This window comes from Cornus florida, unplaced genomic scaffold (assembly GCF_030987335.1).
Source record: "Cornus florida cultivar Cherokee Brave unplaced genomic scaffold, ASM3098733v1 CherokeeBrave_3.0.0_Hap2_Chr04, whole genome shotgun sequence".
Lineage (NCBI taxonomy): Eukaryota > Viridiplantae > Streptophyta > Magnoliopsida > Cornales > Cornaceae > Cornus > Cornus florida.
Window position 1 is genome coordinate 62,986,398 of NW_026775574.1, and position 13,095 is coordinate 62,999,492.

Below are 13,095 nucleotides of genomic sequence, written 5' to 3' on the forward strand. Positions count from 1 at the left end.
GATGAACATTGTCAGAAAGCTTTTGATGAGCTGAAGACTAAGTTGACCTCTGCACCGGTTTTGTCTACCCTACAGAGCGGGATAGAGTATCTAGTCTACATAGATGCTTCTTTGCAGGGTCTTGGATATGTTTTGATGCAAAAGGAGTGACTGATTTCCTATAGATCTTGTAAGCTTAAGCCTCATGAGCTTAATTATCCAATACATGATTTGGAGTTGGCAGTTTTAGTCTTTGCTTTACGTATTTAGAGGTATTATCTATTAGGTGAGTCCTTTAGATTATTTAGCGATCACAAGAGCCTACAGTATTTGTTCACTCAGCGAGAGCTGAATTTGAAATAGCTTAGATGGTTAGAGTTTGTGAAAGACTATCACTTCTCTATACAGTACCATCTTGGGAAAGTGAATATGGTGGCGGATGCACTCAGTCGCTGACCTGTTGGTAGTCTTTCTACTCTATTAACTATTGAGTGGAATGCTTTGAAGAGATAGATGAGTTGTTTGATGCTTTCATGGCTTGCATGGTAGTTACATCTTCTATCATTCACAAGGTTTTGAAGGGATAACTCACGGATCAGCAGTGTATTGATAAAATTGTGCATTATACTATGCTGAGACTGATGGAGGTTTGAGGAACAAGGGATGGTTGGTGGTACCTTCTGCTGATGATTTAAGGAAGGATGTGATGACTGAGACTCACCACTCTGAGTTTTCTGTTCATCCAGGAGGCGACAAGATGTATCAGGACATGAAGCGGTAGTTTTGGTGGGCAGATATGAAAAAGGACATTGCTATATTTGTCTCTCAATGCAGTACTTGTCAGATGATTAAGATTGATCATCAAAAGCTGCTAGGAGCTCTACAGCCACTGCCGATATTGGAGTGGAAATGGGAGAGCATTTCTATGGATTTTGTGGAGGGATTGCCTAATTCCTTCAAGGATCACAATTCTATTTGGGTCATCATGGATAGGTTGACGAAATCAGCTCATTTCTTGCCTATTCGCACTGACTTTACCTCGGAGCAGTTGGCGAGACTTTACATTTCAAAGATTGTAAAGCTGCATGGCATTCCATTGTCTATTATATCGGATAGGGACTCGAGCTTTGTGTCAGGATTTTGGAAGAGTTTTCAGCAGGCTTTGGGTACAGAGTTACATCTTAGCACTGCTTATCATCCTCAAACTGATGGACAGACTGAAAGAGTTAATCAAATCATGGAGGATATGCTTTGGTCGTATGTTCTTGATTTTAAGGGCCACTAGGAGGATTATTTCCCACTAGTGGAGTTTGCATATAACAATAGTTTTCAGAAAACTATGGGGATGGCACCATTTAAGGCATTGAACGGCCGACCGTGTCGATCACCTATTTGTTGGATGGAGGTTGGTGATAGCAGATTCTTGGGTTCCGAGGTCATTAAGGATACTTCTGAGAAGATCGCTCTTATTCGGGATCGTATGCATACTGCCCAGAGTAGGCAGAAGAGTTATGCCAATTGTCGCAATCGTGCTTTGGAGTTTCAGATTGGGGATCAGGTTCTACTCAAAGTGTCTCTTATGAATGGTGTAATGCGCTTTGGGAAGAAAGGAAAGTTGTCTCCGTGATTTGTCGGTCCATAACAAGGTCATACCTTTAGTTCGTGTCCAGTGGAGTCATCACAATGAGGCTGAGTTTACTTCGGAATGGGAGGATGTCATTTACTCGCAGTTTCTTGAAATATTTGAAGAAGGTAAAAGCGACTTCCGAGGACGAAATTCCTTTTGTTAGGGGGAAGAATGTAATACCCCTAATTTTAAAATGATAGTCTTGGCATTTTATTTATTGTTTTTATTTTTATTTTGGGTGATTAATTGCGTCTTGGCTTGATTATTTAATTGTTTTATTATTTGGTTTGATTTAATGGTTTAATTATATTTAATAATTATTTGATTATTTATATTTAATTGGTGCTTTAACTATTTAATTGCATTACGTGATTTATTGGTTTAAGTTGAATTTAACTGTTTTGATTATTTATCGTGGCTGTATTAATTGTTAGCTCACATAGTTGTAAATTAGGTTTTTTGCTTATGGGCTGAGTAAGTCCGTGTAGGGTTTGATGTATTTCACGGTTAGCCGACTTAGTTTCCATATAGTATTAAGACTAGAATTAGGGTAAACCAATGTGCCTATAAATATGTATATTAAGGTTCTGCCTAGAGTTATAGAACCCTATTCACGGCATAGTGAAGGCAGAGAGACGTTCAGAGAAGTCTGGGAGAAAACAGAGAGGGAAGACAGAACGTTCGCCGGAGAATTAAGGAAGACGTCGGTGTAAGGTTTCAGATTGAGACCTAAAGGCAAGTTCTAATCCTAACTCCTTCCCTTTGGCTCATGTTCTTTGCATATCTAACTCAATTCTAGGAATAGAGAAGGATTAAAATCAATTTATTACGCATGTTTGCATTGTCTATATCAATATGTGCTCATGAACTGTTAACTTCTTGTTTTACATTCTTTGTACATAATCCATGACTTAAATTGATGGCAGTTCATGAATAATGAATTTTACTAGTTCTGAAACACATGGGGAAACATTAGAATTACTCTGGTTCGCTTGGTTGAACGTCTTAAAACAGTACGTGTTCTTGATTAGTTAACGGGCCGGGTTAAGTTCTTTGTGCATAATTCATGTCAAACTGATGTTGGTAATTGAACAAGGAATTTAATGGGTTTAGGAACCTATTGAGACTTAGTTTAAACACCTAGGTACCTTAGGGATGGAGGACAGTTCGTTGAAGAATCGCCAGAGTTGAAAGAGACGAAGAGCAGAAGGAGAGCCGGCTCCTGTTGAAGGGGAGTAGGCTCCCCAAATGAAAGAGCAGGCTCCCTCAAAGAGGGAGCTGGCTCTAGAGGCCATGGAGGCAGCTCCCCATGGTGGGTAGCAGGCTCCAACTGTAAAAGAGCAAGCTCCTTCTTGGAGGGAGCAGGCTTTCTCCTATTTTTCATTTTTCTGGGTTTTTCGGCGACCGTTTGGGCTATGGTGCTTGGATTTTGGGATTTTCAAGTTCTGGTAGGAGCTGTATTGGGATGTTTTGAGATGATCTAAGGCTAAACTAAAAATTCTAAGGGTTGATTAATGTGTATTAAAACACCGTTGTTCAGGATGAAACTGAACATAAATAGGTAAATGAAAATCTGGATACTGTCGTTGGAGATGAAGAGTTTAATTGCTTATAATTAATTTAGCAGTTTACTATGGATGGTTACACTATGTTAATCATGGAATAGTGGTAGGAATAAGCATGCTTAAATTTTAACTACTGCTGGCTATGGATTAATTGACGATTTGCATTTAACGACTTATTCCAGTTAGTGTTGGTTTGGTATAAAAAGTAAGCATGTGAATTTGTATATTCTGTTATGCTAACTTGGAATTAAATTAATGTTTATATGCATGATATGTATAGCCAATTATTGGATCTTGGAAAGTAATATGTATGAGCCTGTTAATTTATAAAATTTTATCATGCTTAATATAGAACAATTGATGCCTATATTTAATATATTATTATCAATTGTGGACTTTATGGAATAGTTGATATTTACATATATGGTTGTATTGTCAACTGTTGGATGATGGATGGCATATACTGGTATGGGACGGTGGCATATCTAGGTTTGGATTAGCTCAAATTGCTAAATCCTACCTATATTGGAATAAGGGAACGGATTATATAAATGAAATCCTACTTATAATTAAGTCAAAGAAGCTGCACAAGCTGAATGACTAACTGGACTTACTTTGGATGGATAAGAAAGACTTTAAATATATTTTTATGGTACTGCGATATGAGCTTGAGTCTTAGAGTTGTCGGTTAGGGAGTGTATATGCAGTAGGATGCGTAGCTGGATATGCTAGGTTGAGGTATACCTTGATAGGCTTAGGTACTCATGCCCACTCAAGTGCGCTTTACATGTTGCCTTCTACTCAGGTTGAGACCCCCTGCATAGTCCAGTGAAAGTCCTGTAGTGTGGATATATATATATATACACGGCTTATATAGATGTTATTGAGTTGGTTAGAATGTATATACATATCGAGTCTCTGCTTGGATTGTAGTAGGATAGAACTTGTTTGTGGGCCTGACCCACTTCTATTTTTCAGGTACTCGTCAGTTCCAGACTTAGACCTGATCACGTTGAGCAGAGATTTTTACTCACTCTTCCGACGACGTAGGACTTCTCTCTATGGTTTTCATTTTGGATGATTTTTTTGCTATTTATTTTTTAGTTTGGATTTTTGGTATTAGGGGTCTAATGGATGGATTCCCGAGTTGTTTAACAGTTGGAGGTTTTGAATTTTAATTATTTAATTTTTTTAAAGGATTCTATTTAAGATTTTTTTTAGCTATTAATTATTTATTTCTGAATTCATTTTGTAATCTGTGTTCGTTTAAAATACTTTAATTGTTTTATATTCCCTCTGGTTTGGGCCTGGGCCTAATCAACCCGTGTCTCGGATCCGAGGGGTCTCACACCATACTTTGTCAAACATGTGGTAAGTCATGGTACAATTGAGGTACAAGACCCCACGACTGGGGAATTGTTTAAAGTTAATGCTCATCGCTTAAAGCCTTTCTTTGAGCTCGAGTCTCATGAAATTGAGGAAATTCTCCTCATCGATCCTATTTATTTGGATTGACCTCTCTGGGGGTACTACCCCCCTTGCGTCTGGCTGAAGACGTTAAACTTAGCACTCTTGGGAGGCAACCCATTTCCTTATTTCTATTTCTTTAGCTTTGCTTATATTTTGTTTGGGGGTACTATCTGTTATAATTTTAGAACATTTGGTCTCTCTTTTACAATGACTATCTGTAGGGATTGTAAGCATCACATCAATTGAGGTAATTCGTTTCAATTTTTCTTTTTATCTCCAATGGTACATTGCATATTTCATTCACCACTTTTCAGTGCTCTATTTTTCAAACACTAGGGATAGTGTTTTGTTTTGTTTAGGGGTAGGACAGATTTATCAAAACATGTATCTCTTTTGAAAATCTTTTCACAAAAAAATAAAAAATAAAAAAAATTATGCTTTTCTACTTTATGAAAGTTAAGATATGTCATTATTCTAGATTGAGATTAAGCTTGTTACTAAAGTGATATAACAATAGACATTGCACCAAGAGATTTTAGATGTAGAAATATTTTTGCACAAAGTCGCAGCTTGAAAGAAAGAAGTGAATAATCTCTCAAGAATCTAGAATCTATTACTAGAGACTTAAAACCATGCGAGCTTTCATACCTTTCATCCTTTTAGAGAGCTTTACGCTAACTTTGAGTTACAAGATGGCTCAACTTTCTTGAATAACGCGATAAAAATTTGTTGTTAGTCTCATAATCCTTCATCTTGGTAGATCATTGAGAATGATATCACATCGAATTAAGAGAAACATAAGTTTTCTAGTACTATGTACTATCATACCTTCATTACCTTTTATAATCTTATTATTTTTCTGAGAAATGTTAGGGATGACTGTGTGTAAAAGAAAAAGGGATCAAGAAGTCGTTCATATCCTCTTAAAAAAAAAAAAAGAGGAAGAAAATGGAAAAAAAAAAAAATGAAAAAAAGAAGAAGAAGAGAAATAAAGTTTCCCTTTCAAGTATTTTGAAAACCCCTTATTCTCATAAACATTTATGTACAAACTCAGCTCAATAATGTTTATAGAAAAGGTATGATAGTGCATAGTAAGTAAGAAGGCGTTATGGTGGGTAACTTGACATTCTCTCAAAAGTGATCAACATTCTTGTCATGAGACTCTTCTATTATATGTATCGGTTTTTCAAATAATTAGTATGTGAGCTTGATTTTTCTTTGAAACAGAGTTCCTACTTATATACATTTAAGAGATACAGTTAGCCAAATCATCGAGAGATGTTCTTTTAGAGAGTTATTTACCTGTAAGATTTGAAGTCAAAACATAGTCTTCTAGAGATTTGGGAATATCACTTGGATTTGAAAATGGATTTTTACCGACTTCACACACACACACTCTCTACTTTTAGGTTGTTTATGGGTGAACTTTCATGAAATATTTGTTTTTATAACACCTTAGTAACTCGTTGTATATAAAGAACTTGATATTTTCATCTCTAAAACTTTTCATATGCAAGAAAATTTTTTGGAAGCTTGTGAGTACTGGAAAACCTCATGAGGTTATAACTCGTCCACTAGGGGTAACCTAGTAGTTTAAGGCCTTATTGCATATGGTAAATGCAATCGAAAGTAGCCTGCGAAATTGGCACATCTTTTTGTTAATAAAAGTAATATTTTTTGTGAACTTATCTATTTTTGCCTTTCTTTGCTAGAGGACTAGCAAAAGCTTGTTTGGGGGCAGTTTGATAAATACACAAGACCTATTATTCATGCACCAAAATAAGCTTTTAATTAGACTTTTATATTATTTAAATATTCTTATATGCTTGTTTTGTGTTTTGTAAGTGTTAATGCATGAATGGAAATAATGCAAGCAAAAATGGAGAACAAAGCACAGAAGGTTAAATGTTTTACTAAGCAAAAGAAAACACAAGGAGCATTGTAGCTGAGATAGAATTGTGTTCAAAATCTTTCATGAATTTCCAAGTTCGAATCCTTCAAAAAACAAGAAGCATTGTCTTTTTGGTCCTCCATCTAGTCAGCATGCCACATCATCATTAGCATACTATAGATATATATATACATATATATTATATTTTGAAAGAAGAAAGAAGGAAGTCACGTGAAGATGGAAAGAGAAAGGAAAAGAAAAAGAGAATGATGAAAAGGAGGAGATGGAAAGTCAACAATGAGAGTAACAGAGAGGTGGCGTGAGGAAATGAAAATGAAATTTGGGCAAAACCATCATCAAAGCATACAAGTGGGTTTATTCCTTTGGCTATAAATTGCACACTTGGAGGCAAAGTTAGGAGTAGAGATAGAGAATAGATAGAATGATATAATAGATTCTTAGAGTTTTCCTTGTTGGTTTCTAGTTGTAATTTTCTTCTCAATGCATTGTTATTTTATTACTCATCAGTTTCTTGCTCCTAATTTATATACTTGAAATTTCTCAATCTAATATTGTTTTAAATATTTGTTGTCCAATATTCATTTCTAATTAGTGACTAACTCTAAAATCAATGTTTTAAAAATCGCTTGTCCGAAAACAAAAACTCACTTGAATACATGGTTCGACCCTACTTGCCATTAGACATTTTTAGTTAAATGATTATAGGTATTTTATCTTGATATGGAGTGCCTATGATAATGACAAGTCTATAAATACACGCCTATCAGATGGGCTCTACTTGAACCTAATTGATATTCTAGTACTTCATGCAAAGGCAATTCTAAATATATGAATATGATGCGAAAACAAATCACGATAAATAAATTATGTCACTTTTGGAAATTACATTGCCAAACGAACCAACTACATCAATGTACAAATAAAATAATTGAGGATGCCAAACCATGGCCTCATATATCCCAAAACATACATTGTTACTCACCACAAATCAATACGTGTACTAAAACATCAATTTAATAACCCTATCCAATTTATAATAGCAACATTCATTCATAACATCATATAAAATAGGGTAAAGTGCAAAAAACCCCCTTCAACTATTGGCCATGTGCAATTAACCCCCCTGATCTACTAATTTGACATATAACCTCCCTGAACTAACAAATTTGGTGCAATTTACCCCGTCCGATGATACGCTGGTTGAATTTGACCGTGAAGATGCACATGATGGGTCACGTGACTATACAAATTTCTAAAAATGACCATACAACCCTTTATGAAGCTAAAAGACCAAAATACCCCTTTTATTACCATTAAATCCTAACCAAACACTGCCTTATTTATGTGGTCAGGAAAACCTAAATCAATTGAGTCTTTGTCTTCCTCGATCAGCCTCCCTCCAATCTTTAACAATAGTTTCATCAAAATAACTATTGAGTCTTTGTCTTCCTCGATCAGCCTCCCTCCAATCTTTAATAATAGTTTCATCAAAATAGCTCTCATTTTATAGAGTTTACCCTTTTTCTTATACTTTTATTTTTAGAAAATTTAAAATAATCACGAGGACAGATTTCTTACAATCTTCGCTGCGTTCTCTCTCTCTAATCGCTTTAACAAGGTTTTGCATAGGTGAGAGTATCAAACTCTTAACTCTATTCACAAATTGACTTTCATTTTGTTGTATATATATGTATATGCGTGTATGTATCTTTTTCTAATATTTAGCAATTCAAGATTGTTAATAGTGATTTATTTTGGCTGGATCTGTCTATTCTTTGTTGTTATTTATTGATTCCTAACAAATTGTTTGTTAGTGGTAAGACAACAAATTTTTATCCTATTCGCCTCAAATTAGGTGCTGTTACACAGAGATTTTGCGGGCTCGCAAAGGCACCATTTACTGGAAGTGTAATTTTTGGAGAAGATTGGGATTGAGATCTTCGATTGAGTGATCGCCTTGAGGAGCTCCGGGCCAATCTCTTCACCTTTGCTTTGAAGCTTTGCTTTGTCTCATTGTTTTTTTTTTTTTTTTGCAAATAATGAGCTCCATGGGTGAATCCTCTTTCAGCAATGGAATTCTTAGAGGTCCTTTCAAGAATAGGAAATGTGGTTGTGGTATCAACTCTTCTGTATACATTTCTGAGTCCAAAAATAATCCAGGAAAGCTATTTTTCAAGTGCAGTACACGTCGTTGCAAGTTTTGGGAATGGCGGATTCCACCTGGTGCACAAGATGAAGATGAAGTCCATTTGAAGAATATGAAATGCTTTTGTGGTATCAAGTGTTCTGTATACATTTCTGACTCCAAAAACAATCTGGGAAAGCTATTTTTCAAGTGCAGTACTGGTGATTGCACATTTTGGGAATGGTGGATTGCACCTGGTTCTGGGAATAATGGATTGCACAAAGATGCTTCTGGGAATAATGGATTGCACGAAGATGAAGTTGTACCAGCTCGTCTTGCTCACGCACCAAGTTTTGGAAACAATCAGATCCTTCTAAATGCAGAGATGAATGCAGAGTTCATTACAATTGTAAAGGGAATGTTGAAGTTAAGCATGGTTTTTTTTGGGTTGTCTTTTGTAGTTTTAATTATTGCTCTTGTTCTTAAGTGAAAAGTCTGTGCTGGGAGTTAGTAAGGCTGTCTTTTGTTTTGGTATACTTTCATTTTGTGTTAGGAGTTGTTAAGCAAATTCACTGAATTTGTTGTTGTAGTATGAAGATTATGGATACTGTAAATTACTATAAGATTTGCTAGTTCTTACAACTCCTCTATCCTTGAAGTAACAGCATCACGAGACTGTATTTGCATCCCCAAACAATCCAATTCCTTTGTTGAGCAAGACTAAGCTATCTGTGTAATACCAACATAAATGATTTCGCAACATCACGGATTCCACAAAAAGTACTTTGTTGAGCCTGTAGATCAACTAAAAGTATATCCCCATTTGTTGGCAAAAAAACAAAAAATTTATTTTTTACTCTCATAAGTAGGAAGCATAGATTAACATCTCAGTTAAAATCTCATATTTCCATAAGGACTTGATTGAGAGCATAATTTTTTCAACTCATATAACATTTCAACCTTCAAAATCTGCCACTACAGTAATTAACTCTAAAACAAACAAAAAAGCATAATACCTGGACATGTATAATGACAACTCATAGTGTATAATACCTAGACATATGTAATAAGAAAAGGTACTGAACTTTTATTACACAACCAAAGTAGCATTATAAGCTAAATGTTTCTGCCTACCAATAGTATTTAGCAAACAAAACATTAAGGTTGTAAGGTTCTTCATGTTAACAATTACAATTAGCCAACAAAAAACATTGTTAAGTTCTTCATGTCAACAGAAACCAACAACAGTTCAGTACTATGAACCCCCAAAAAGCTGCAAACACCTTCACTACCAACAGGCATAGTCACTATCCATCATTGACCTAGAAGATGATGTTTGTGTTGATGTGAGCTGAGAAAATGGAATGTTTTGAACCTATCATCAATAACATACACAAGTGAGGAGATTTGCAAATAAAGTAGCAAGTAGAAAATAGTAGCAATAATAATAATAATAATAGCAATAAAGTAGGGATTTGCAAGTGTACCTGTTGACTCTGGTTTGAAAGAACTAAAGTAGGGATTTCATTTCCAGCAACTCTTCCTCTTCCACCCCTCCTTGCCCTCCATGTTCCTCTCACTGCAATATCTCTTCCTCTTATTGCAATACCTCTTCCTCTTCCAAGTAGTGGTGGTCTACCTCCTCTTCTTGGTGGAGGTTTCTCAATGACCAAAGGTGCAGCTAATTTGCAAGTCCTTGAGTTGTGCCCTTTTTCTTTACACTTTGAACATTTCAAATTTTCCCTTGACCTGTTGAGCTTAGTTGAAGTACTAGGCTCATCATTGTTCTTGTTCCTAGCCTTTTTGGGTCTACCAGTGGGTTTCTTGTAGGTTGGTGGTAGCAATGGATTAAGGGGTACTAATTTTATCAACTTTCTCATTGGAAAAGGATAGATTAAACCACCATATGCCTTCAGATATGTTTCCCTGTGATAGTATGGATCCATATAGGACTCAGGTACCTCTTTCCTTAAAAATGTGCATGCTACAACATGCTTACAAGGTATACCAGTTAAATCCCATATCCTACAGCTACAACTTTTCTTCCCAATATCAACTGCCTCACTTATACCAAAGCACTGAACCTCATACTTGTCATTACCAGCATAGTGCACCTTACACATCCTTGCCATGTTTTTCACTTTGTTCAAATTCTTTTGAACTTCTGGACACAATAAGCCATCCTTTGATTCCATCCATTCTCTCTTTTGTTGGAACCTCAACATTAAATGCCTTCTAATCCACTCCAACATGTACATAATTGGTCTATCCCTTGCTTTAAGAATTATTGCATTCCAGCTTTCACACATGTTATTGATCACCATATCACTTTTTGACTAGTATGAGAAACCTGACTTTGACCATAATTCAGATGGCACATTATGAAGCCACCTATAAGCTTCCACATTTAACTCATGTATCTTCCTCATATGTGCATCAAAATCTGCTTCTGTACATGACCTTACAGCCTCCCATAATTCAATTTTTAGTTGCTGCCCTTTGAACCTCAGTTTGAAGTTCTTATAGAGATGCCTCACACAATATCTGTGTTTTGAACCAACCATGATATTCTCAAAGGTGTCTACTAAACCCTGCATTAACAATAAAATAGTAAATATATATCAAATACAGTTCAACAAATATATATTGAAAATAAATAGTTTCATAAGTGTGTATATCAAATACCAACCTTCTGCCTATCAGATATGAATGTGATATCCTCATAAGGCCCCACAGCATCCATCAACTCTGTCATAAACCAACTCCAAGAATCCCTTGTCTCAGATTCCACTACTGCAAAGGCTACTGGGAACATTTGGTTATTCCCATCAATACTTATTGCACTGAGAATGTGGCCACCATATGGCCCCTTTAGAAAACACCCATCCACACCAATTAGTGGCCTACAACCTTCTTTAAAACCATTTCTCATTGCTGCATAACAAATAAAAACCCTTTGAAATTTCCTCACATTCTCCTCACATGTGGGCTCAGTCTGAATTTTAACAACACTGCCAGGGTTAGATGCACAGATCAACTGACAGTACTCCCTCATCTTGCCATACTGCTCTGCCTCATCTCCCTCAATAACTTTCAATGCTTTTCTTTTAGCCCTTTTGACTTTGTGTTCTGACACATCAATGTTCAACTCACAAGCAATAGTCCTCTTAAGTGTCTGAAGAGGCATCTTTGGGTTTGATCTCAACTGCTCTAAATACTTATTAGCTAAGTAAGAAGACGAAGCCTGTGAATTAGTTTGAAACCAAAGGCAGTTTGTATGTTCAGTCACATATGTCTTCACTATCAAACAATCCTCATCCTCTGGTTTGCTAGCATAAATCTTCCAACCACACTCATTTTTACAAACTACATTCACCCTATCTCCATCATTCTTTGTAAACTTTACATCAAACCTTTTCTTTAATGCTGTTTCCCTAACTGCCAATCTAAAATCTGCAGCAGTCCCAAATTTCATGCCTAATTCTACTTCTTTGACCCCTAAATCCCTTGAAGGCATATATTCTTGCTGCATAGGACCACTATCCTCTTCATCAGAGCTACATAGACTAATTAACTCATCACTAGGAGCATAGTCTGATTCCAGTTGTTCAAAATCATTAGTTGAGTCCTCTTTTTCAGCAATGTCTATTGGAACCTCATACCCTTGCATATTCAAGAAAGGTGCAACAATGTACAACTTTATCAAGTTGGTTTCTCCTTGAGCTTCATAATCATAAAACATTCTCAAAACATCCAAATCACACTTGATTTCTCTGAACTTCTGACTACCCTCTAAATATGGTACTGTGTAAAATACTTGAGTAATCACCCCATAACCTAATTGGTCAACCATGTCTTGAATATCATCATAAGACATGATGTCTGGATCTACACTTTCAATGAAGCATTTATCTTCTCCTAGGTATGCCATTTGGGGTGTTTTTGTGAAAACACCCCCATGATGAAGTTCAATGCTATAAAGGTGCATCAACAATAACAAATTTCAATTAATAACAAACAAATATATTTTTAAAAAGTTAATAACTGAACACACATATTTAATGACAACTCAATAATGTGGACCACTCAATCACAGGGTACAGTTAAACTCATACAACATTTTCAGTGGTAGGTGGACACTTTAATCTTTTATAGACAGTGATATAAAAGCAAAACAATGACTATTCAATTATAGAAGAAAGGGACCACTCGATAGAACCCATAATGAATATAAAACATAGTCAATTATAGAATAAAGGGACCATTAGACAGAAACATAGTGAAAGAATAGCTTTCAACAATATAAAACAGTCAATCATTGAAGAAAGGGACCACTATCACTTTCAGTGCTATAGCATTATTAAAAACTCCACATATCACTTTCTTTTCATAAAAAAAAGGCTAACTTAAAGCCTGC

General features: G+C 35.7%; 1 protein-coding gene across 1 annotated transcript; it reads right to left on the bottom strand.

Moving 5' to 3' along the window:
* Positions 1-11,014: 11,014 nt before the first annotated feature.
* Positions 11,015-12,609, bottom strand: LOC132305031 (uncharacterized). Its single transcript, XM_059802716.1, has 2 exons — positions 11,368-12,609; positions 11,015-11,269 (listed from the first exon to the last, which is right to left on the bottom strand). Exons 1-2 carry the CDS (start codon positions 12,607-12,609, stop codon positions 11,015-11,017), a joined length of 1,497 nt encoding a protein of 498 aa, XP_059658699.1.
* Between the last annotated feature and the right edge of the window lie 486 nt (positions 12,610-13,095).